The following is a 21,097-nucleotide window of genomic DNA, read 5'->3' as shown; positions in this document are numbered from 1 at the left end:
CGTTCCTCCCCCCCCAAAAAAATATATATAGTCCGGCCCCCCACAAGGTCTGAGGGACAGTGAACCAGCCCCCTGCTGAAAAGGTTTGCTGACCCCTGTTCAAAACTGTTTACTGTAAATAAATAAATGATTGTCTAGGCAGAACTCGCTAAGAGAAAATAAGATCCGGTGACTTGAAACAGGGGAGACATTTGCTTCTTGGAATTTACCCAACTTCCTGAAACAATCCACGAACTGAAATGCAGCTCTCCTTGGAATTTAACACTTTTCCAAATTTTGCAATGTGCTTCTCCAACTCTCAAAAATGTGTACAAAGATGCTTATATTAGGGGGTCGTGGTAAGCACGCCTTTAAAATTGCTTATATTGGTAACATTGTTTGCAAGAAAAGTGTGCGTATTCAGCAGAAATCGATACAAAAATTGTGTATATCGGGAGAAACCAATGCTGTCAGATTTTCCCAAGGACTTGTGGGGCTGGGTGGATTGGAAATTGATGTGGAAATATTGCCAATGGGTATGTGTAGATGTCATGGACTGAAGACTGGAATAAAGAAACATCTATTGTAAGCCTTCGCCAACCTGGTGCCTTCCAGACGTCGAACTACAACTCCCAACAGCACCAGTGGCACTGATGGGAGTTGTAGTTCAGCATCTGGAGGCATAGCTGTCAACCTTCCCTTTTATTGCGGGAAATTCCCTTATTCCAGCCCCGTTTCCCGCTGCTTCCCGCTGCTAAGCTGGATTGTTAGATATCCCGTAGTTTGTCCCCAGGACAGGTGAGGCTGCTGATCCCTTATTTTCAAATCTGAAACTTGACAGCTATGTCTGGAGGGCACCTGCTTGGAGAAGGCTGATCTACCCATAACCAGTGACTGTGCATAGTGTCTACCTGTCTTACTCCTTTGAAATGGCCATTCAACTTGCTAATCCTCGTGGCCTCTGAAACACGGAGGGAGTTTGCTTTGTTTCCATCACATGGGCACTTGATCTGACCTTGACTGAACCTTGACAGCGGCGGCGAATGAGAGAGAAAAGATTTTGACGTGCTGGAGAAGGGAAGCAGACCGTCAGTCGATAGACATTTGCGCTTGCCTCTTAGTTATCCTGCCTTTCCAGAGAAACAATCCCAAGGGAGCTGGGGGAGCAGACGGTTTTCTAGCACTTCCCGGGAAATGAGATACAAGAGCCGATGAACTTTTTGCCTCTTCAAATTTGACACGGCGTCTTCTCCAAAGTACCCATACTTACTGAGCTTCTGCAGAAGAATTTATGAAGTCCATTTTTGTTCTAATGCCATGGGTGCACACCTGAAATTTGCCTACTGTCTTTCAGGAGGACTATTTTGCCATTGTCTCAGCAGAAATTCTTGTCCTGGAGGGCACGTTTCCCCTCACGTTACTACAATTCTAAACAGGTGGTAATTTGTCTTATGCACTGGTCGGCTGAAAGCTACAGCAATTTTGAACTGAAACAAGTGGGGAGGTGGAGGCAGCAAATCGATCACTGCAGAAGTGGGCAAAGTGGAGAAGACCGAAGGAAATCCAGAAAAGGTAAGACATTTCTGCTCTCCACCCAAAAGAACAGCATGGCAGAGGTGAGATCATTTATAATTGTAATTATGACACCCACTCAACTGATGCAGGCCTAAATTCATAGGGCCGTCGCCAATGTTAGTCCTTCTCAGAATAATTTGTGTCCATTAATTTTGGTGCATGGCTAAATTCCTGGGTGGAATTCTCCAAACTTACAAAAATTCTAGCTAGGAAGGACTCATACAGGCTCAATGGCTGACAGGGTTTCCCTTAGAACTATTTATTCCTCAGTGTGAAGTTGCCATTCTGCCACGCAGTTGGGGAACAACTAACCTAGTAGGAAAGGAAGAGCTCTGGTATTTTCAATTTGCTTAATAGCATGCATCCAGAACATGATGAATCACTATTCACAAAGCCCTCAAGACTTTTCCCCAAAACAGCTGTTTCAGAATGAAACGAAGGGATTAGCATCCACTCTTGAAATATTACCCCTTCGCTGTCCGTTCGTCCTTCACTGGTCTTCGCAGCCCATTAATCCATATTAATTGCAAAGCTTAAGACAACGCAGATCATGGTTGTGTTTTCCTTACATGGGTGGTGGCGGGGATGAACACGTATGTACTGTAATGTGTGAAACCTGCACACAAGTGTCAATATTGCCTCTATTTATACATGGAAGCCACAGCACATCCTGGTTCCCCAAACGTGTGCTTGCAACTGGACAGAAGCAAAATTTTCACACATTGTTTGCACACTTTTGTTCTCTGTCCCTGTGGAGGAGAAAATCTTGAGCTGTATGAATATGACATCTTCAACCAGGCATGCTGGTATCAATTCCACTGTATTTCTGAGTTCTGCCAGCGGAGGTCACTGTAGAGCCAATGAAACTGTTGCAACCTAAAGATGAACTTACCAAAGTATGGTATACCAAAACCCCAGTATATTTTCTTCAGAAATTAAAATAAGATTTCTGGTTCCCCAACCTTTTAAGTTTTCGGCAATCAAAAATGGGAAAGCTGGAAGGACTTTGGATGCTGTTTGGTGCGGGATAGCAATGTGCATAAATAGTTTTTTTTCTTTTAAATCACTCTTTGATTACTAGAGTGGAAATATGTCTCAATTGCTACCTCATTTCCTCTAGCCAGAAGCAAGCAATAGAAAGTCACTGATTTTAGCATTTACACACACTTGTGATCCTTATAAATGTGTGTGTAACTTGCTATAAATACACACAGTGCCTACTGGTCTTAGAGAATACAACATTTTAATAGTTCAGTGTCAATAGACAGTGGTGTGCTGCAAGAGAACACATAATGTGCTGTGAGAAAAAATGAAATTGTTAAAAGCACCTCTGAGCCCAAAGCACCCTAGCAGCACAGGATGCTGCCTGCCGTATCTCTGCATGAGCCACTGCTCTGGGATTTCTTCTTTTGAACCTGGGTGGATACCCAAATCAATGACCCCGACACAAACACTAAGGATGGGCTCCTCTGAGGGCATGCAAGTGCTAAACACACAGACTCCCTAAAAGCAGAGAGGTTTATGAGTGGGCCTCCCATTCAGAAATAAAACTCACCTTGACTATCAATTGCTCCAGGGGGCAGGACCCAGACCAATGGATTCAACTTATAAGACAGGAGATCCGAAGGAAACACTAGGAAGGATTTTCTGGTGGTAATAACTGTTCAGCAGTGGAACAGACTACTTCAGAAGGCAGTGGACTCCCCTCCACTGGAAATTTTTAGCTGTGATTCCTGCATTGCAGGGGGTTAGACTAAATTCATTCAGATGTTTGGGAGATTCTGTAATAACCTTGACAGGCCAATGTTGAATTCGCAAAAGGGATGTGTAGGCTTTGAGCTCACACAGAGCTCTTCGCCTTTCTGCTTCCACAGGACTCTTTGCCTGTGCAATTCAAAAGGGCTGCTTCTTGTTCTGTGGCCAGTCACCCCCTAGCCTTTCTCCTCTCTCGCCACTACCCTTCCAGATGTCTGGTGGGATTTTCTCCCCCTTGGAGAACCTCTGCGACCTGGACAACGCCAACTGCCACCCGCTGGTGTGCTTCCTCTGCCACGAGCAGTACGAACACCCCTGCCTCCTCGACTGCTACCACAACTTCTGCGCCAGCTGCCTGCGGGGCCGTGCCATCGAAAGCCGCCTGACGTGCCCTCTTTGTGGGTAAGGAAGAACCATCTTGCTCCCCTACGGTCCAGAGATATTTGGGCAATGGGATAAGCAGCCCTTTTTACCGATGGGTTATTGTACTTCTGCACTAGCCTGGTGCCCGTTTGGAGCCCTTTGTGTGCTGTAAGAAATGCTTGTACAGTAATTTGAGAAATGCATTGAATAAGTAAAGGTTGCTGTGCTGTGAGCCCAAAGGTTCTATCCACAGAGGAGGCTGCCCGCTACATCTCTGCATGATTCATTGCTCTGACCTTGCCTCCTTCCAACCAGTTTCCTTCTGGATACTACAGATATCCGTCCAAGCAGCAGGATATGGGCATCTTTGGGAGAGACATGCAAGATGGGCACAGCCTGCAGGTTTTGTAGGGCCCCTGGGAAGACCCCTCTAGAGCACCCCCTCCATTTGTGTGTGTGCCTCCTCCTCACCCCTATCATCACCAGCTGCTCTCCTCCAAGGAGAGACCCAGTGAGCAAGCCGGCCGTTGCATCTACTGCTCTGCGTTGTCTGTGTTTTAGAAACCTGATGCTAATTCTCTCGTTTTATGCTGCTGTGAAAATCTGTTTTATTACACATTTCTTCTTATTGCAATTGCATTTCTACAATTGCCTTGATGTTTATGTTGCATAGTACAGTATTATGTTATGTAGTGACATTGGTACTGTCATTCTGAATGCTCACTGGGACTGGTAGGGCAGAAAGCAAGGAGTCCAACAGTAGGTGGCGCAATAGCCAAAGACAGGAAGAAGTTGAGCCCAGTGACAGGTAGAGCTAGCTCATTGTATACCAGAGGTAGGCAACCTAAGGCCCATGGGCTGGATGCGGCCCAATTGCCTTCTCAATCTGGCCCGTGGACGGTCCAGGAATCAGTGTATTTGTACATGAGTAGAATGTGCCCTTTTATTTAAAATGCATCTCTGGGTTATTTGTGGGGCATAGGAATTCATTCATTCCCCCCCCCCAAAAAAAATATAGTCCAGCCCCCCACATGGTCTGAGGGACAGTGGACCAGCCCATGGCTGAAAAAGGTTGCTGACCCCAGGTATGTACCTTTTGTCCTTATCCTCCTCTCTGTTGCATTCTACAAGGGCAAAACTGAGACATGTACAAATTTGCAGTATTGTGCTAGAACTTTAGGGTTTTGTAACCCTGGGGCAACAAATCACCCTTTAAAAAAGCATCAAACTTCCTTGTGGTTTGGAAAGCAACAGGAGATGCACTGAAAAGTGTGGGATGAACAAATGATCAACGGGGGGAAATGTATGAATACACCACAAGCAAATGCACACTGGACAAATGTTCCCTGGCAAATAAATCAGAACGGGTGTTCAATAAACATCATCCAACCGCCGTGCCAACTTTGCACAAGCAAACCAGAACATTGGCTGAATAAACATATCTTGTGGAGGGGCCCTAGTAAATCTCTCACCAGTGTGAGCCAGGAATAGAGTTTGGGAATTAGCGGAAGAGGAATGAGGCATTGACTTCCTAAAAAGGGAAGCTGTGACCAGGCTAATGCCTGGCCTTTGTCTTCAGTTGTAAGACACCCATATCAGGTTTGACCGTAGCTGCCAAAGGAATCCAAGGCTTTGTGATTAACCGCCAGGGACAGAAACTGGGAAATAGGAGGGGGTTATTAGAGTTCTCTTCAACATTAAGAAGAGCCCCATTTCCCTGCTTTTGGGGTGAGCAGTGTCAGTTTGTCTGTTTTCCTCCTGCCTCCCCCCCCCCACTGGAAACCAGGGTGCAAATCCACACTTCTCTCGCCTCTGCGCCTCTGAAACATGAAGCCTCCCATCACACAATGAGCTTCAGGTGTGAACAGCTGCTGAGCTGAATGTCTCCCCTTTTAGCTCCAGCGGAATGCAGTTCGGCAGCAGGAAGGGGGGAGAGAGAGAGAGAGAGAGAGAGAGAGAGAGAGAGAGTACGCCTTGGCCAAATCAGGCAAAGGCGTGCAACAGGTGGGGGAGACAAATGCAACCCACCCATTATCTTTTGGTAAAACACTCCAAGGGGTTTTTAAACAATCGAGCCATGTCTACATGTTATGAAATAAATAAAAATAAAATAAAAATAGTTAAAGCTTGTTCATTTGCACACCTGGTTTTCCTGTCCATAAGGAAATCAATCTTATACCTGTTTGCTGAGAAGCAAGTTTCATTATGTTCCATGGGGATTATTTCCACCCACTTAGCTCGGAGGGCTCATCGAAAGGTCCCTTCTTCTTGTGCATTCGTGACGAGTTACTCTCAGGATGCTTTTGGAACAGTCCTACGTGATCAACACCTGCATATATTTTTGGGACAGTCACACTGCTTTATTTCCAGTCAGTGCATAACCCATAACTTCCTGCTAAAGTCCTATAATGTTAAATACAAGAAATATTCTGGGACTTTTGCTTATTTGCCTGTTGGGTTGAAATAAACGGCAGACGAGTGACAAGTGTCATATGGGAGGCATCTCTCGAGCATGTCTCAGAGAGTCCCTTTTATTGAATATTACAGCATTGCCACGTATGTGCTTGTTGCTGATTGGTTAACACAAAGACAAAGCAAGGGTTGCATATAGGCTGCATATAGGCATTAATCATCTGGGTGGCAGTAATGCGGTAGCACTGGGAAGCACCGCAGAGCAGAATAAATCCACCACGAATTCTGTCATTAACTTTTTAGCTGTGATTCCTGCATTGTGGTGGGTTGGAATAGATGACCCTTGGAATCCCTTCCAACACAGTTCTGTGATTCTGTGTTTTAGAAAGTGCCCAGTCCAATAAAGCACCAGACTGTATCTCAACATCCTTGCATGAGCCTTCTAGTATTATTTTGACATCGTCCTTCCCAGGGCTTCCTCTTTCTCCCTGTGTCTTCCTTCTGCAGCCACCAGTCCATTGTCAGGGGGAATGGCCTCCCTCCAGAAGACCGGCTCCTGAAGTTCCTGGTGGACAGCTCTGGGGATTGTGAGGAGGAGGTCCAGTGTGCAAATTGTGACCTGCAGAGTACAAAGCAGGTAAGCAGAGAGGGTGGCAAAGAAGGCCTTTGAAGGTCAAGACCAATGTGTGGCATTCAGCCAGAGCTAAGAGTGGGCAAATCTGCCCCTTTCATTTTCTTTCCATTTCTAGTTTTGTCCAGTCTTTGTTTAGTCCTCCACATTTCCACACCAGTGTGCAATTTAAAAATAAATAAATCCTGAAAATTCATCAGCCTTTTAGTGTGCATTTCTTCTAATGCTACACCTGCCTGTAAGCAATTCTCCATACTATACACATTTTTTGCAAGGCCATTCTCCCAAATATACTGCAATTTTGTATGTTAATCTCACTTAATATATGCATTTTTAACATACCCCTCAACTGTCCTACTAAGCAGGACATCCTGGAATTACAGAAGCCATCCTGGCTTCTGATTTTGGCTTCCATGAGAGCGTGGCCCCAAAAGACACACATCCCGATTTTCCTCTGCGGCATCCAGGAGGGTATTTTTAATGCTCACTTCCCCCTAGTCCAAGTATTTCTGTACTTGCTTCTTTGCTGGAGAACTGCATTGTGAAATTCAGAGAAGTGGGAATTTGAAAGGAGAGCTGTGTTTTTGTCCAAAAGTGCAAGTTAGGTAAAGGTAAAGGGAACCCTGACCATTAGGTCCAGTCGTGTCCGACTCTGGGGTTGCGGCGCTCAACTCGCATAATTGGCAGAGGAAGCCGGTGTACAGCTTCCGGGTCATGTGGCCAGCATGACTAAGCCGCTTCTGGCGAACCAAAGCAGTGCATGGAAACACCCTTTACCTTCCCGCTGGAGTGGTACCTATTTATCTACTTGCACTTTGACATGCTTTCGAACTGTTAGGTTGGCAGGAGCAGGGACCAAGCAACGGGAGCTCACCCCGTCGCAGAGATTCGAACCGCCGACCTTCTGATCAGCAAGTCCTAGGCTCAGTGGTTTAACCCACAGCGCCACCCGTGCAAGTTAGTTAGGCTCAAATGGAATTTCTCCAGCCTTTTCACAAAAAGCAGTCAAAAACTGACAAACTGCTGTTTTAAAAATTGCCTCTGTGTTGCAATCTATGCTGCGGTGCACATCCTGGGACACCCACCGTTGCCACTGAATAAAATGTTCTGCCAGTGTGTGGTGGTGGACCAGGCATGCCAACCAGAGCTTTGCCCTCTAACCTCCCACCTCCCCCAGGACTTGGACGCCATGTATTTTTGCAATACCTGCCACCAGCCCCTCTGCTCCAAGTGCCGCGAGGAGACCCACAAAGCCAGAATGTTCTCCCGTCACGAGATCGTCTCACTGACCAAGCGTATCAAAGACATCCACAAGAAATGTTGTAAGTGTCTTTCCCATAGGTAAAGGTAAAGGTACCCCTGCCCGTACGGGCCAGTCTTGACAGACTCTAGGGTTGTGCGCCCATCTCACTCAAGAGGCCGGGGGCCAGTGCTGTGCGGAGACAGTTCTGGGTCACGTGGCCAGCGTGACATCGCTGCTCTGGCGAGCCAGAGCCGCACACGGAACGCCGTTTACCTTCCCGCTAGTAAGCGGTCCCTATTTATCTACTTGCCCCCGGGGGTGCTTTCGAACTGCTAGGTTGGCAGGCACTGGGACCAAACAACGGGAGCGCACCCCGCCGCGGGGATTCGAACCGCCGACCTTTCGATCGGCAAGCCCTAGGCGCTGAGGCTTTTACCCACAGCGCCACCCGCGTCACCCGCGTCTTTCTCATAGCCTTCCTTAACTCTCTGGAAACCAAACCTTAGGAGAAACCGTTGAGGGAGTTGGGTTTGCTTAGCTGAGAGAAAAGTAGACTGAGAGGGGATAGGGTAGTTTTTTCTTCAAATATCTAAGGTCCATTACATGGAAGGTGGAGCAAGCTTGTTTTCTGCTGCTTCTTCAGAGGGGAAGGATCTGAACAAATTGATTCAAATTATAGGGAAGGAGATTCTGAATAAGCATTAAGAACTTTTGAATAGAGCTGTTTCTATTTACAGGGCATGTCATAGAATTAAAGAACTGTCGAGCTGGAAGGGACCCTGAGAGTTATTTATTAGCTCAACTTCCATTAATTGTAACCGGTGGTCTCCCATCCAACTTGAAACCATATCAGATCCTGCTTAGCTTCACAAGCATGCTAGCAGCTTTATTGCTGCACCACTAGGAGGTGGTTTGATAGAGCTGTTTGATAGTAGAATGTGCTCCATCAGAAGATGATGGACTCTGCTTCATTGGAGATTTTTTCTTTTTTGTTTAATTTCTTTTTTTATATATTTCAAGCTTAAAAGTGACCACCTGTGTTTCTTCTAGCACTTCACGAGGAACTCTACATCATGTTCTCAACAGAGAAAAAGTCTATGCTCTGCATCAACTGCTTTCGGGACATGCCCGTGTGAGTTGCTGTTGCTTCATATCTACATCACGAGCTATCGATGGGCATGGCCTTTTGCAGGAAACAGGAAGAGAGGTCCCTGCTCCGAGGTGGAGCTTAGCATCTAGAGGGGTTCTCCAGATACAGTGGTGCCCCGCAAGACGAATGCCTCGCAAGACGGAAAACCCGCTAGACGAAAGGGTTTTCCGTTTTGGAGGTGCTTCGCAAAACAAATTTCCTATGGGCTTGCTTCACAAGACGAAAATGTCTTGCGAGTTCCTGCGATTTTTTTTCGCTCCCCACCCCCTTTTTCTAAGGCACTAAGCTGCTAATAGCCTTTTAGCAGCTAATCCGCTAATCCCTTAAGCCTTTAATAGCCGCTAAACTGCTAATGGCGCCAATCCGCTAATCCGCTAATAGGGTTGCTTCACAAGACGAAAAAACCGCTAGACGAAGAGACTCGCGGAACGGATTCTTTTCGTCTTGCGAGGCACCACTGTATTTTGAACTGTAATTCCCATAGCCTAAGCCAGGCTGCCAAAGTTTGGTCTAAAGACTGACAGCAGGGAGAGAACAGAGAAAGGACAAAGCAGTAAATGACAAAATATGCTGTAATGCAGATTTAAATTTCAGTGCATCTGGGGAGAAGTTGAAGACTTCATGGACCAGGGTGGGGGTGTTGAAGAAGTGAAAAGAGGGAAATGGACCACTTCCAGCATCTAGGAGGGCATTCCAGGCATCAGAGGATGCAAAACAGGTGGTACAGTAGCTTGAGAGAATGGGAAACCCAGGAAATATCTTCTTAAGGCTGCCTCCAGACTTTTGTTGCTACTTTCTGGGGAGTGCAGTTCATTCACATACTGGCAAGTTCAGACTGCACAACTACAGTTGATCAGGAGCACTTGTGTAACCAACCCACTTCCCCAAGAGACTGTGATTTTTTCCAGTAAGCGATAGGAAAATGAGAAGGGTGGGATAAGAACTACCTTTGACACAAGATCATGGAACCTCCCTGCAAACATATCAGGATGAATGCACCATTAACAGGTCATCTGGAAGTACGTTTAATGTTGTTGGGTTGGTTTTGTTTTAAGGCAAAGTAAAAAAAGGGGGGGAGAAAAAGCATTTCGGGAAAAACAAACTGAGATAATGGAACCGATAAATGAATATTATGATTTTTTTAAAAACAAACAAACCCAAAAACAACAACATCCAAAGATGAAAGCTTAAGAGTTGCCCGCTGAACCCTGATGGGTTTGACACACACATCTGCAAAGGAAGCATTGCTGCATTTATATAACGTGCATAATGAGCCAGTAGAACTCCTTGCCACAAGATACCCTTTTTTAGAAAGAAAGAAAGAAAGAAAAAAAGAAAGAGGTCATGCTGTGGATGACAAAGACTTAATATTCCTTAATATCGAAAGCTTCCTTAAATAGCAAGTTTTGGTCCATTTAGCTCAGTGTTGTTGACACTGACACTGGTAGCAGCTGTCCAAGAATACAGACTGGGGGCATATCCAGACCTTCCTAGAGCTGGGGAATGAACCCGGGGCCTTCTGCATGCAAAACAAAATACTTCGCCACTGACCCACAGCGCTTCCCCTCTGATACCTCCTTCTCTGGTCTGTCCTCTTCCAGGGAGAGTCGAGCACATTGCATCGATATTGAGACTGCGTATATGCAGGGCTGTGAGAAGCTAGACCAGGCCGTGATGGTGGGTATAAAAACTGAAGAGGTTTCACTGCGGGGGGGGGGGGCTGTGGCTGGGAGACGCTTTATCTGGATGCAACCTAGGCAGAAGCATCTGGTCACGGTTATTCCCAGATCATCTTGGAGCAAGCCCAACTTCCCTGTTCTTTGACGATGGCAGCCTTCACCTGATGATTTAGATTACAACTCCCATCAACCCCACTGTGCTTGCTGGGACTGATGGGAATCGTGGTCCATCGTTTCTGGAAGGCTGTGGATTTGGGAACTGATACAGTTGTGTGAATGGTTTCCCTGGCTAGGAGACTTAAGGCATCTGTTTTGTGAATGGGCTCCGGGTTGAGATTTGGGTGAAGGAGCTCTGAATAACAGAATGTACATCTAGGAGCCTTTGATGTAAGTTGTTATAAAAGGGGTCGGGTAGAATCAGCCTTTCCCCACCTGGTGCCCCCAGATGCTGTGGACTACAACGCCCACCCTCTGTGCTAGCTGGGGCCGACAGGGGCTGGGAGGACCCAAACCAATGGATTCAAATGACAGGATATTCAGACAGGAAGACCGTCAGAAGGCGACGGACTCTCCTTCATTGGAGATATTTAAGCAGAGGTTGAGCGGCTGTTGTCAGGGATTCTTGAGCTGTGATTCCTGCATTGCAGGGCATTGGACTAGATGATCCTTGAAATCTTTTCTGATGCTGCAATTCTATGATTCTTAATCTTGTCCTTTCCGTGGGGTCTGCTGTGCTCCCCTACTGATAATGCCTGCTGTTTTCAACACTCGCCTTTTCTGCCCTGCGACTCAGGCTGTGAAAGAGCTCCAGACATCCACCAGGGAGGCGATAGTGCTCCTCAAAGCCATGATCGAGGAGGTCCGCAACAGCGCGGACGAGGAGGAGACATCTATAAACTCGCTCTTCAGCAGCATGCAGGTGAATTGAGGTGGGAAGGGTCACTTGCAGCCTTGGTGCTTGAGTCTGCCTGCAGGGGGCGCTCTCTGAGGCAGCAACCTACCCCCTAGAAGCCGAGTTGTGCTGGAGGGAGGGAGGCTACCTAGCACTTGACGTGAGGAACAGTCCATCTCTCTCTCTCTCTCTCTCTCTCTCTGTCTGTCTCTCTTTTCCACAGGAGAAATTGGCAGAGCGGAAGAAGATGCTTTTGAAAGTCGTTCAGAGGTAAAAGTGGTCCTGTGCTCAAACTCCTTGTCTGGTTTTTTCCCCGTTGGCAGAAAAGATCCAGGAGTGTCTTGGGGCTTATCCAAACAAAACTTTAGTATAGCGACAACAACCCACACAGACCTTGCTCATGTGTTGTGAAGGATTTATTCAGGACAGATAAAAAGAAAGGACTTATTCATGCAGCACGTAGTTAAACTTTGGAACTCCCTCCCACAGGAGGCTGACCTCTGTGAGAACAGGATGCTAGACTTGACAGGCCTTTGGCTTGATCCAGCAGGTCTCTTTTTATGGAGGTCTATTGTCAAAGTGGGACGCGGGTGGCGCTGTGGGTTAAACCACAGAGCCTAGGGCTTGCCATTCAGAAGGTCGGCGGTTCAAATCCCTGCGGCGGGGTGAGCTCCCATTGCTCGGTCCCTGCTCCTGCCAACATATCAGTTCAAAAGCACATCAAAGTGCAAGTAGATGAATAGATAAATAGGTACCACTCTGGCAGGAAGGTAAATGGCGTTTCTGTGTTCGCCAGAAGCGGCTTAGTCATGCTGGCCACATGACCCGGAAGCTCAGTTGGCCAGTAAAGCAAGATGAGCGCCGCAACCCCAGAGTCAGCCATGACTGGACCTAATGGTCCGGGGTCCCTTTACCTTTATTAAGAGGAATGGAAGTTTTTCTGGCTGCCTCAGATGCATTTTAAATATCATTGGTTAGCTCATTTCAGGTTCATTCCCACCTCTCTAACTGTGGAGCTCTCTCATTTTGTGCATAAGCAGCCTTATAATAGGACCCCCCTTTTTTTGTCATTTCCAGCCAGTATGAAGAAAAGGAAAAAGCCTTCAAGGAACAGCTGGCACACTTGGCATCTTTGCTGCCCACCCTACAGGTAAAGCACCTGAATCGGGAGGGTGGCTATTCCTTCTCTCCCCCTGAAAGGCTCTCTGCACTTTAACAGTAATGTGGCAGGCAAGAATTCAACAGGCACAGTCACCATATCTCAGCCCTGCTTACCTCACAGGGTGCTTGTGAGGATAAAATGATGGGTGCTTCCTTGAGCTTGAGGTGGAGAGGGTGCAAATTTGAGTAAACAAACAAAAATACACCCAATCTGAACAGCAGTGGAGAAGACAAGAATCCCACTTTCTATATTTGCATTGCATTATATTTACAGTGCACCCTATCCTTCAAGGTCAGGTAAGGTACCATCGTCCTCGTTTCCTAAAATTATATGTCACGTTTTGCCAGAGTTTGGAGGCACTTGGAAGTCTCAAGAGATAAAACGTAGAATGGCAGGTTGTGGTTGTACTGACACCGAAATTGAGTGAGGTTTAGGTCTTCATGGAAGCCAAGCAGTCTAAGGTGAGGGAGCCCTGTCTCCCCACCCCAGAGGGGAGGAGGCATATATAGCCTGCTCAGTGGTGAGAGAAACGCCCTTTACACATGCTCAGAGGCCCTCTCGGTGCCTCTGATCCAAGTACTCATAGTTTTGGTATTTGCACAGGTGTCATGTTTTCTTTCCTCTCCTCTTCAGGTCCACCTGGTGACGTGCTCTGCTTTCCTCAGCTCTGCAAACAAGGCTGAATTCCTTGATTTAGGCTATGTAAGTCATCACCCACAAATTCAAATAACACCCCCTTATTACAGCTGCCTCTGTGGGTACTCAGATGAGGTGCAAAGCCCTTCTTGTGAGTTTCCAGGGCAAGAAAAGCACTCTGCAGATGCTCAGAAGCACCTGGTGGTTATGAATCTTTGTACTTCCATCAAGAAAAAGAGGATGGAGCTGCCTCCTGCCCCAAGGAGTTTACAAACCAAACTTTGACACAGGGAAGACAAGGAAGGAAATGGCAGCTTGAGGATCAAGGGAGAAGATGGTGCATTTAATTCAGCTGTGTAGACAGAGCAACAGCAGAGTTTGGGGGCTCAGGAGTTATGCCAAGGACTCTGGGGTATTGAGAGCAGTTTCAAAGAAGTAGCTAAGGAGATCATAGAACTGCAGAGTTGGAAGGGGTCGCATCTAGTCCAGTCTCCTGCAATGCAAGAATCACAGCTAAAGAATCCCTGACAGATAGCCAGGTGGTTCTTGTTCTTGACCAGAAACAGCCATGGGGCAGGGGCTGCTTTCACAACTGAGGGCTGCATTTCATAGAACTGACCAAATCATCCACAATTCTGTTTTCAGCAACTGATGGAGAGGCTGCAAAAAATCGTCAAGCTGCCCCATCGACTGAGGCCCTCCCAGACGAGCAAGGTACAAGTTTCTGCTCTTCCCTGCTGAGCCAACCCAATAACTCCAGGCACCCAGAGAGCATTTGAGCAAATGTTCACCCACCTTTCCCTCTGGGGTCATGCCTGTTTCATCTATCAGTTCTCCATGGGAAGGTCACCCGGCAAGCCTGGAATATAGTCTGTGCCATGAGGTCTAGCAGCACACCTGTAAAGCCAAATTTGGGCATGTTCTTTAACTCCAGGTTCTGTACCTGAGGCTTTCCAGAGTTTTGCGGGAGACAAAGATGAGGCTGCCTACACGCCATAGGTGTGTCTTCACAGACAAGACCCTCTCCTGGATTGCACCCCCTTTCCACAAGCCTCTGAGGGCGAAAGAACTATCGAAAGGGCCCCTCTGCCAAATGCAGACTATAGAAGGATTGCAAGGAAGGAGGCACGTCTTTGAGATATTTCTGAGTCACGTAGCTTTAAACACCAATGTGAGCACCTTGAATTGGGCCTGGCAACCAACTGGCAAGCAGTGCAGTTGTTTTTAAACAGGGGTTATATTGAGATCCAAACAGAACCTCAGCCAGTAATCCGACCACTGCATTTTGGAACACTTGAAGCTTCCAAGTCAAATTCAAGGGCAGCCCCAAGTAGAGTGCATTGCAGTAATCCAATCTGGAAGTTGCCAGAGCATGGACTACTGTGGCCTCGTGTTTACCTTGACACATAGTCCTGTCCAGAGAGTCCTCTTATATCCACATGCAGGAGAAGGCTTGCAACTCTGGGTGCTCTCAGAATGACGACCCGTCTTAATTGGTTTCCCTTCCAGATCAACACGGAATACAGAGCTGAGTTTGCCCACTGCCTGGAGCCCTTGCTGCTTCTAGCGCCCCGTCGCTCCGTGGTGGTGAATGGAGCGGGCATCGGACCTGGGATGAGCAACAGTAACATGTAAGCTGCTCCCGAGCCCTGCTTCATCTGTGGCAACCTTCCCCAGATGTTTCGGACTACGAGTCCCATCATCCACTGCCAGCAAACACAGGCAATGGCTGATGGGAGTTGTAGTCCAAAACTCCTGGAGGACACAACGTTGGGGAAGGGGGAATCTGTGAGGAGGGAAACGCAGTGAAGTATTTTTAAACAAGGGCAGATTGTGCAAAGCTGAATATGCGTTGGAGACATTTTGAAGCCCAAACTTCTCTTGCCTGCCTTTGAGCTGGGCACCAGGCGCCCTTGGAGACAAAAACAGCTGTCCTGATTAGCGAGCAGATCAGATGGGCTGGCGGTGCCAGTTCCAGGAAGCCAAGCTGGCTGGTTGGGAGGCTGTTGTGTCAGAGAGTCCCAGTGCAGCTGGCACCCGATTGAACATAGGAAAACGAAGAACACTGTTTCTGTTTCTTTGGGATGTGGAGCAAGGAAGCTAGTTCCAGCAATTGTAGCAAAGAGGCTCCAGGGATGGGGCAGAAAATTGATTGTTTGCATTTAGATGCAAATTTACCTACTGACTTCTCACCTTGTGAAACAATACTACCTTCAAAATTTGCCCTCCTTTGAATTTTGCCGTTCTCCAACAGGCATTAAAAGTATGCATTAAAATGCACATATTTGTAAAAATAACATGCGAAAATGCATTATATTAGGGGAAACTGCTCTGCAAACATTGCAGAGAAGAATGCGCATATAAGGAGAAATTTGCACCAAAGTGCTGATGAATTTTGTTGACGACTTTTTTTTTTTAAGTAAACTGATGTGGAAATGTAGAAAACCAAAAGATTGGAAAGACGAGAAACTAAGAGAAACTGAAACGGACGTATTTGCCCATCTAGTGCAGACTTGCTTGAAAATAATCCTTTCTGTTCTGGCAAACAATTTCATTTGCTTGCCTTACACACACATTGCATCTCCAAACGTTGCTGAATGCATTTGGAGTTGGTGTAGCTCTTCTGCAACCAGCTGCACTGCAAAAACAAACTTTTCAGTAAGAATATTCTTAGGCGGGGTGGGTGGGGATAAGCTAATACATTTATTGTGGCTTTCATCGAAGGGAGTCCATAAGCATGTTCGCTTCACTGCAGCCTTGTTTCTGCTGGAAGAGACTTAAAGAGTTACACCTGTGTCCGCTTAAAAAAAGAAAAAAAGAAAGAAAACATTTTGGTCAGTTAACATAACTGAAGGCAAATAAGTGACCTCCATCTTTGCGCATTCCTGCCTTTGGAGTCGTGATCCTTGCTGTGCAAACAAGCATTTGAGGGCTGCTAGTTTGGGAGGGAGGAAACGGGAGACTGGTGTGACTGCTACGGCCAACAGTCTGCTTGCACCATACCGCAGCCTCCAGGCAGGAACAGTCTACCTGAGTGATAAGAATTTTGGAATTCCAGCAGTTAAACTATGGAACTCTCTCCCACTGGAGGCAGTGATGGCCACCAACTTGGGTACCATTACAAGAGGATTTGGCAAACAAATTCATGGAGGAGATGGGCTGGTGACGGCTACTGCCCTGAACAAAAGTTGCTGGAAGCCCCAGGAGGGGAGAGTGCTGCTCTTGTGTTCGGATCCTGCTTGCTGGTTTCCTACAGGCATCTGATTGGCCACTGTGAGAACAGGATGCTGGACTAGATGGACCATGGTCCTCATCCAGCAGGGCTCTTCCTTAAGTTCTTATCTGCAACATAGTAAAGGTAAAGGGACCCCTGACCATTAGGTCCAGTCGTGACCGACTCTGGGGTTGCGGCGCTCATCTCGCTTTATTGGTCGAGGGAGCCGGTGTACAGCTTCCGGGTCATGTGGCCAGCATGACTAAGCCGCTTCTGGCGAACCAGAGCAGCGCACAGAAACACTGTTTACCTTCCCGCTGGAGCGGTACCTATTTATCTACTTGCACCTTGACGTGCTTTCGAACTGCTAGGTTGACAGGGAGCTCACCCCGTCGTGGGGATTCGAACTGCCGACCTTCTGATCGGCAAGTTCTAGGCTCTGTGGTTTAACCCACAGCGCCACCCACCACTGATTCCTGGAATGGGGTAAGTAGTGTCAGCCGAGGAGCCTCCCCCAGGTATCAAAACATTAGCTAGGGTGCCTGTTGCCTTTGTCTGCCTGACCACCTTCATGCCCCGACCTACTTGAGAAGCAGATGGCAAACCCAGTGGATCCTTGCACACATCCCAGCCTGCCTGGCTAGCAGTTTGCCCGTCCCTATTTTTATCAGAATTTCAGAGAACTCTGCAAAGCACATTTCCCTGGCACTGGATATATTTAGGACCATTGACATCACAGGCCCCTCTGCTCTGGTGCAGCTGATTGCTGTGCAGGCAGGGACGGCCCTCTCCCAAAGCACTGGGGGCAAAGTGATGGGTTGGGCCGGGGGTCTTCAGGATCCCCTTTCCCTCCAAAGGGAAACTGAGGCTGAGAGCATTGGACTGGGAGTGCCAAGTGCCCGGCTAAGGGGAAAGGCCATGCAGAATCTGCAGGGAGTCTCCATCTGCCTGTCTGGATGAACCTTCTGATCCGTAAGTGGCGATCTGAGCATCTGTCTTGGCTGCGGGATGAGTCAGTGGGAACGACTGTCAGGCTGCAGCCGGGCTCTTTTTAATTTGGTTGTGGGTGGAGGGTTTGTTACATCACAATTAATTGGCAGATAGTCCTTTACTGGTGTAGAAGGACCAGTCTTTGACTCATGATGCTTCCAGGTAGGGGTGTGTATGTTTGTGTGTCTCTGTGTGTGTGTTGAGTGTGTGTGATAATGATTAATTTCACTTATAGATTGCTCTCTGTGCAGCGTATCAAAGCCATTTCGCAATCCAATAAAAACATACACGAAATACATTGCATATTTAAAAACAGCTTTAAAATCATTGCATGTCTTTCTTTCTTTTTTAAAAAAAGGTGAACACAGTAACATATATAAAAACAATTTCAAATCCAATACTGCAATATTGCAAAGGGGCTGCTGAGATACCGCAAAGGGTGTTGCTTCACAGTGGTGTTTATTATGGGATGCATGCACATTTTCCCAAGTGTCAAAACACCGTTGGCATCAAAAAGCCAGTTTGTATTGCTCACTGACTCTACCCAGTTAACCCAGATTTACATTTTCTTGGAAAAATTACTGTTTGCCAGTGACCCGCTTGTGATATCTGCCTGTCTTGTTTGCTATATGAAACCCCTTTCTGGAACCAGCTTTGGTCATCGGCAATAGCTTCCTTTTGTTTTTAACTCCCATCAGATTTTCCTTGGAAAAAATAACTCTGGATTAACTGGTTGTGGTGGTGGGATTTGGGCTGGGATTTTGACAATGACGTCGTGTGGCTACTGCCCAAAACTGACATGTGTGCAGACCATCCATCCCACAACAGGCGACAAAATCAAAGCTAATAAAATAACACGTGGCCTGGAAGAACTGAATGGAGGAAAGTTTTCCTCTCTCTCTTATAACCTTAGCAACCAGTGGACACCCCAATGAAGCTGAACGTTAGAAGATGCAGGACAGATAAAAGGAAGTCCTAATGCACAGCACAGAGCTAAACTGTGGAACTCCCTCCCACAGGAGACCACCGTGATGGTCACCTACTTGGATGGCTGTAAGAGAGGATTAGACAAATTCATGGAGGAGGCGGCTATTGATAGCTACTAGCCATGATGGCTATGCTCTGACTTCGTGGTTAGAGGCAGTGATGCTTCTGAATACCAGTTGCTAGAAGCCACAAGATGGGAAAGTTCTCTTGTGCTTGGGTCCTGCTTGCTGTTTTCTTACAAGCATCTGGTTGGCCACTATGAAAACAGGATGCTGGACCAGATGGGCCATCGGCTTGGAAAAAAGGGCTCTTCTTACGGCCTTACAATACAATACGATACAATACAATATGATAATCTTGTATCATATCATACAGAACAACGAAATTGAAAAAATCTACATAAGACATTCAAAAACCAACAAGCCTGCTATCCCAGCCATCCCAGCCTAGTTAGCCCCCTAAAAACTCTGATACCCCATAATTAAATACAATATACTCCCATAAAGACTCCTTACACTGCGTTTAAAACCAAAATTGCATTTGGATAGAAACTGATTCTCAGGTGGCTAGTCTTAGTCTTTATAACCCTGTACCTTCTTCCAGAAGGCAGAAGCTGAAAGAGATCACTTCCAGATTGCGCACTATCCTGCGCTATCTCTGCAGCTTTATGGCACCTGGAAGCATAGATTTGATCCAAGGTGGGAAGAGTGCACCCAATCTCCGCAGTCTTTACAACCCTGGACAGGGTTGTTTTTTCCCTTATAACACACACCTGCTGCAGAAGCAGCCTTGCCACATCTTCCAACACACTTCGTTCCCACACACCTGATGATGAGTGCTGAGATCCAAAGCCATTCCCTTCTAGAGCCTCTCGCTTAGGGACTCCTTCTCTCTTCAGCTGGCTCCCTCTTTTTCCTCCAGGATGTCCGGAGGTCCCTGCTCCAAGACCCTCCTCGTGTCCGGCTGCCCCTCTACCTGCGAAAAGATGTCCCTGGCAGGCTCCCTGGTCCGGAAGCCCACCATGCACCGGTACATAAGCACCAAGGTGCTCCTGGCTGAAGGTGGAGAGACACCCTTCACCGAGCATTGCCGCAACTATGAGAACATGTATCGGGTAAGGATGGCTGGGCAAGGGAAAGGCTGCTCTCGCTCTGTCCCTGGTGATGGTGCGTGGTCCTGGGCACTTGCGGGAGCAAGCCAGCACTGCTACTGGAGATGCTGTTTAGCCTTGCAGCAGAGCAGGTCAAGAAGAATCAGCAGGCCCAGCCAATGAATGTGTGGTTTTGCACGCACGCACACACACATGAATGCAAAATAAGAAGACAGGAGCATTATAGCCTGACCACTATAGTCCATGCTTTGGTGACCTCGAGTCTGGATTACTGCAATGTGCTTTATTTGGGGCTGCCTTTGTGTCTGGTTTGGAAGCTCCGGCTGCTGCAGAATGCAGTGGCCAGATTGCTGATGGGAGCTTCTGGCTGAGAACATGGGGCACCAGCTGTGCCTGCCCATCTACTACTGAGCCAGGTTCAAGGTCCTTGTGTTAATTAACAAAGCCCTGAACAACTTAGGTCGAGGGTGCTTCAGGGAATGCCTGAACCCGTATATCCCCAGCTTGATCACTGAGATCATTTGCAAGAGTATTGTTGGTTGTTCCTCGAGTTGGTGAGGCTCCTTTGACCACAACAAGGAACTGAGCCTTTAGAGCCATCAACCCTGACCTGTGGAACATTCTGTCACTAGATTCAGAAGCCAACCTTCTGTGCCAACTTTTAAATGCATGTTGAAAACTTTTCTGTTCCGCCAAGCCTATGCAGGCACTTAAGAATGCATTCTTCCGCAATTATTATTAATTAAATTTGTATACCTCTCTTCACTGGTATTAATGAAAGCAAACATTAAAAGCATAAAAAGCTAAAAACAAACATCAGTTGCTGATGTTTGCTTTTAGCTTTTAATGTTTGCTTTCAGGTTTAGTATTGTTGCAAACATCTCATATATGTTTTACTGATACAGTGGTATAGAAATATTTTTTACAAATAAAAAATTAGTAAGTCATAAATCCCCGCCCCCTCCCCCGGTTTGGCAAAAAGGAAGTTTTCAGCATTCTATTGCTGATCCTTCCGCCTCGTCAACTGGAGCCTTTCAAACTTGCTTCCTTTCCCCCGTGTTGCTGCAGGCCCTTCAAATAGAGATCCAGAACTTGAAGGACCAGGTGCAGGAGCTCCACCGCGACCTCACCAAGCACCATTCCCTCATCAAGACGGAGATCATGAGCGAGATCCTGCAGAAGTCACTGCAGATGGACGTGCAGATTGCTTCAGAGTACTCCTCTGTGGAGATGATGCGGAGCGTGTTTGAAGAGGTACGCTGACTTTCTCAGGCTGCAGAGTCCTGCAGCAACTACGCAGTCACAATACACACACATG

General features: G+C 47.1%; 2 protein-coding genes across 2 annotated transcripts in view; one reads left to right on the top strand and one right to left on the bottom strand.

The window, feature by feature from the left end:
- Window positions 1-21,097, bottom strand: part of GPR153 (G protein-coupled receptor 153) — a 134,132-nt gene that overhangs the window by 37,879 nt on the left and 75,156 nt on the right. The window lies entirely within an intron of this gene.
- The window catches only part of RNF207 (ring finger protein 207), a 25,504-nt gene continuing 5,120 nt past the window's right edge, over window positions 714-21,097 (top strand). The window contains exons 1-14 of the mRNA XM_083452138.1: window positions 714-1,551; window positions 3,521-3,711; window positions 6,592-6,721; window positions 7,893-8,037; window positions 9,009-9,090; window positions 10,710-10,785; window positions 11,581-11,706; window positions 11,903-11,949; window positions 12,757-12,829; window positions 13,475-13,543; window positions 14,123-14,191; window positions 14,987-15,108; window positions 19,590-19,782; window positions 20,848-21,033. Coding sequence (XP_083308264.1) covers window positions 3,521-3,711; window positions 6,592-6,721; window positions 7,893-8,037; window positions 9,009-9,090; window positions 10,710-10,785; window positions 11,581-11,706; window positions 11,903-11,949; window positions 12,757-12,829; window positions 13,475-13,543; window positions 14,123-14,191; window positions 14,987-15,108; window positions 19,590-19,782; window positions 20,848-21,033 — 1,509 coding nt within the window. The 5' untranslated portion in view covers window positions 714-1,551. The remainder of the gene's footprint in view (window positions 1,552-3,520; window positions 3,712-6,591; window positions 6,722-7,892; window positions 8,038-9,008; window positions 9,091-10,709; window positions 10,786-11,580; window positions 11,707-11,902; window positions 11,950-12,756; window positions 12,830-13,474; window positions 13,544-14,122; window positions 14,192-14,986; window positions 15,109-19,589; window positions 19,783-20,847; window positions 21,034-21,097) is intronic.

The sequence above is a fragment of the Podarcis tiliguerta genome, assembly GCF_965153285.1.
Source record: "Podarcis tiliguerta genome assembly, chromosome: 8".
Classification (NCBI taxonomy): Eukaryota; Metazoa; Chordata; class Lepidosauria; order Squamata; family Lacertidae; genus Podarcis; species Podarcis tiliguerta.
Note: the sequence above shows the minus strand (reverse complement) of the source record. Positions and strands in the feature narration are given on the sequence as shown.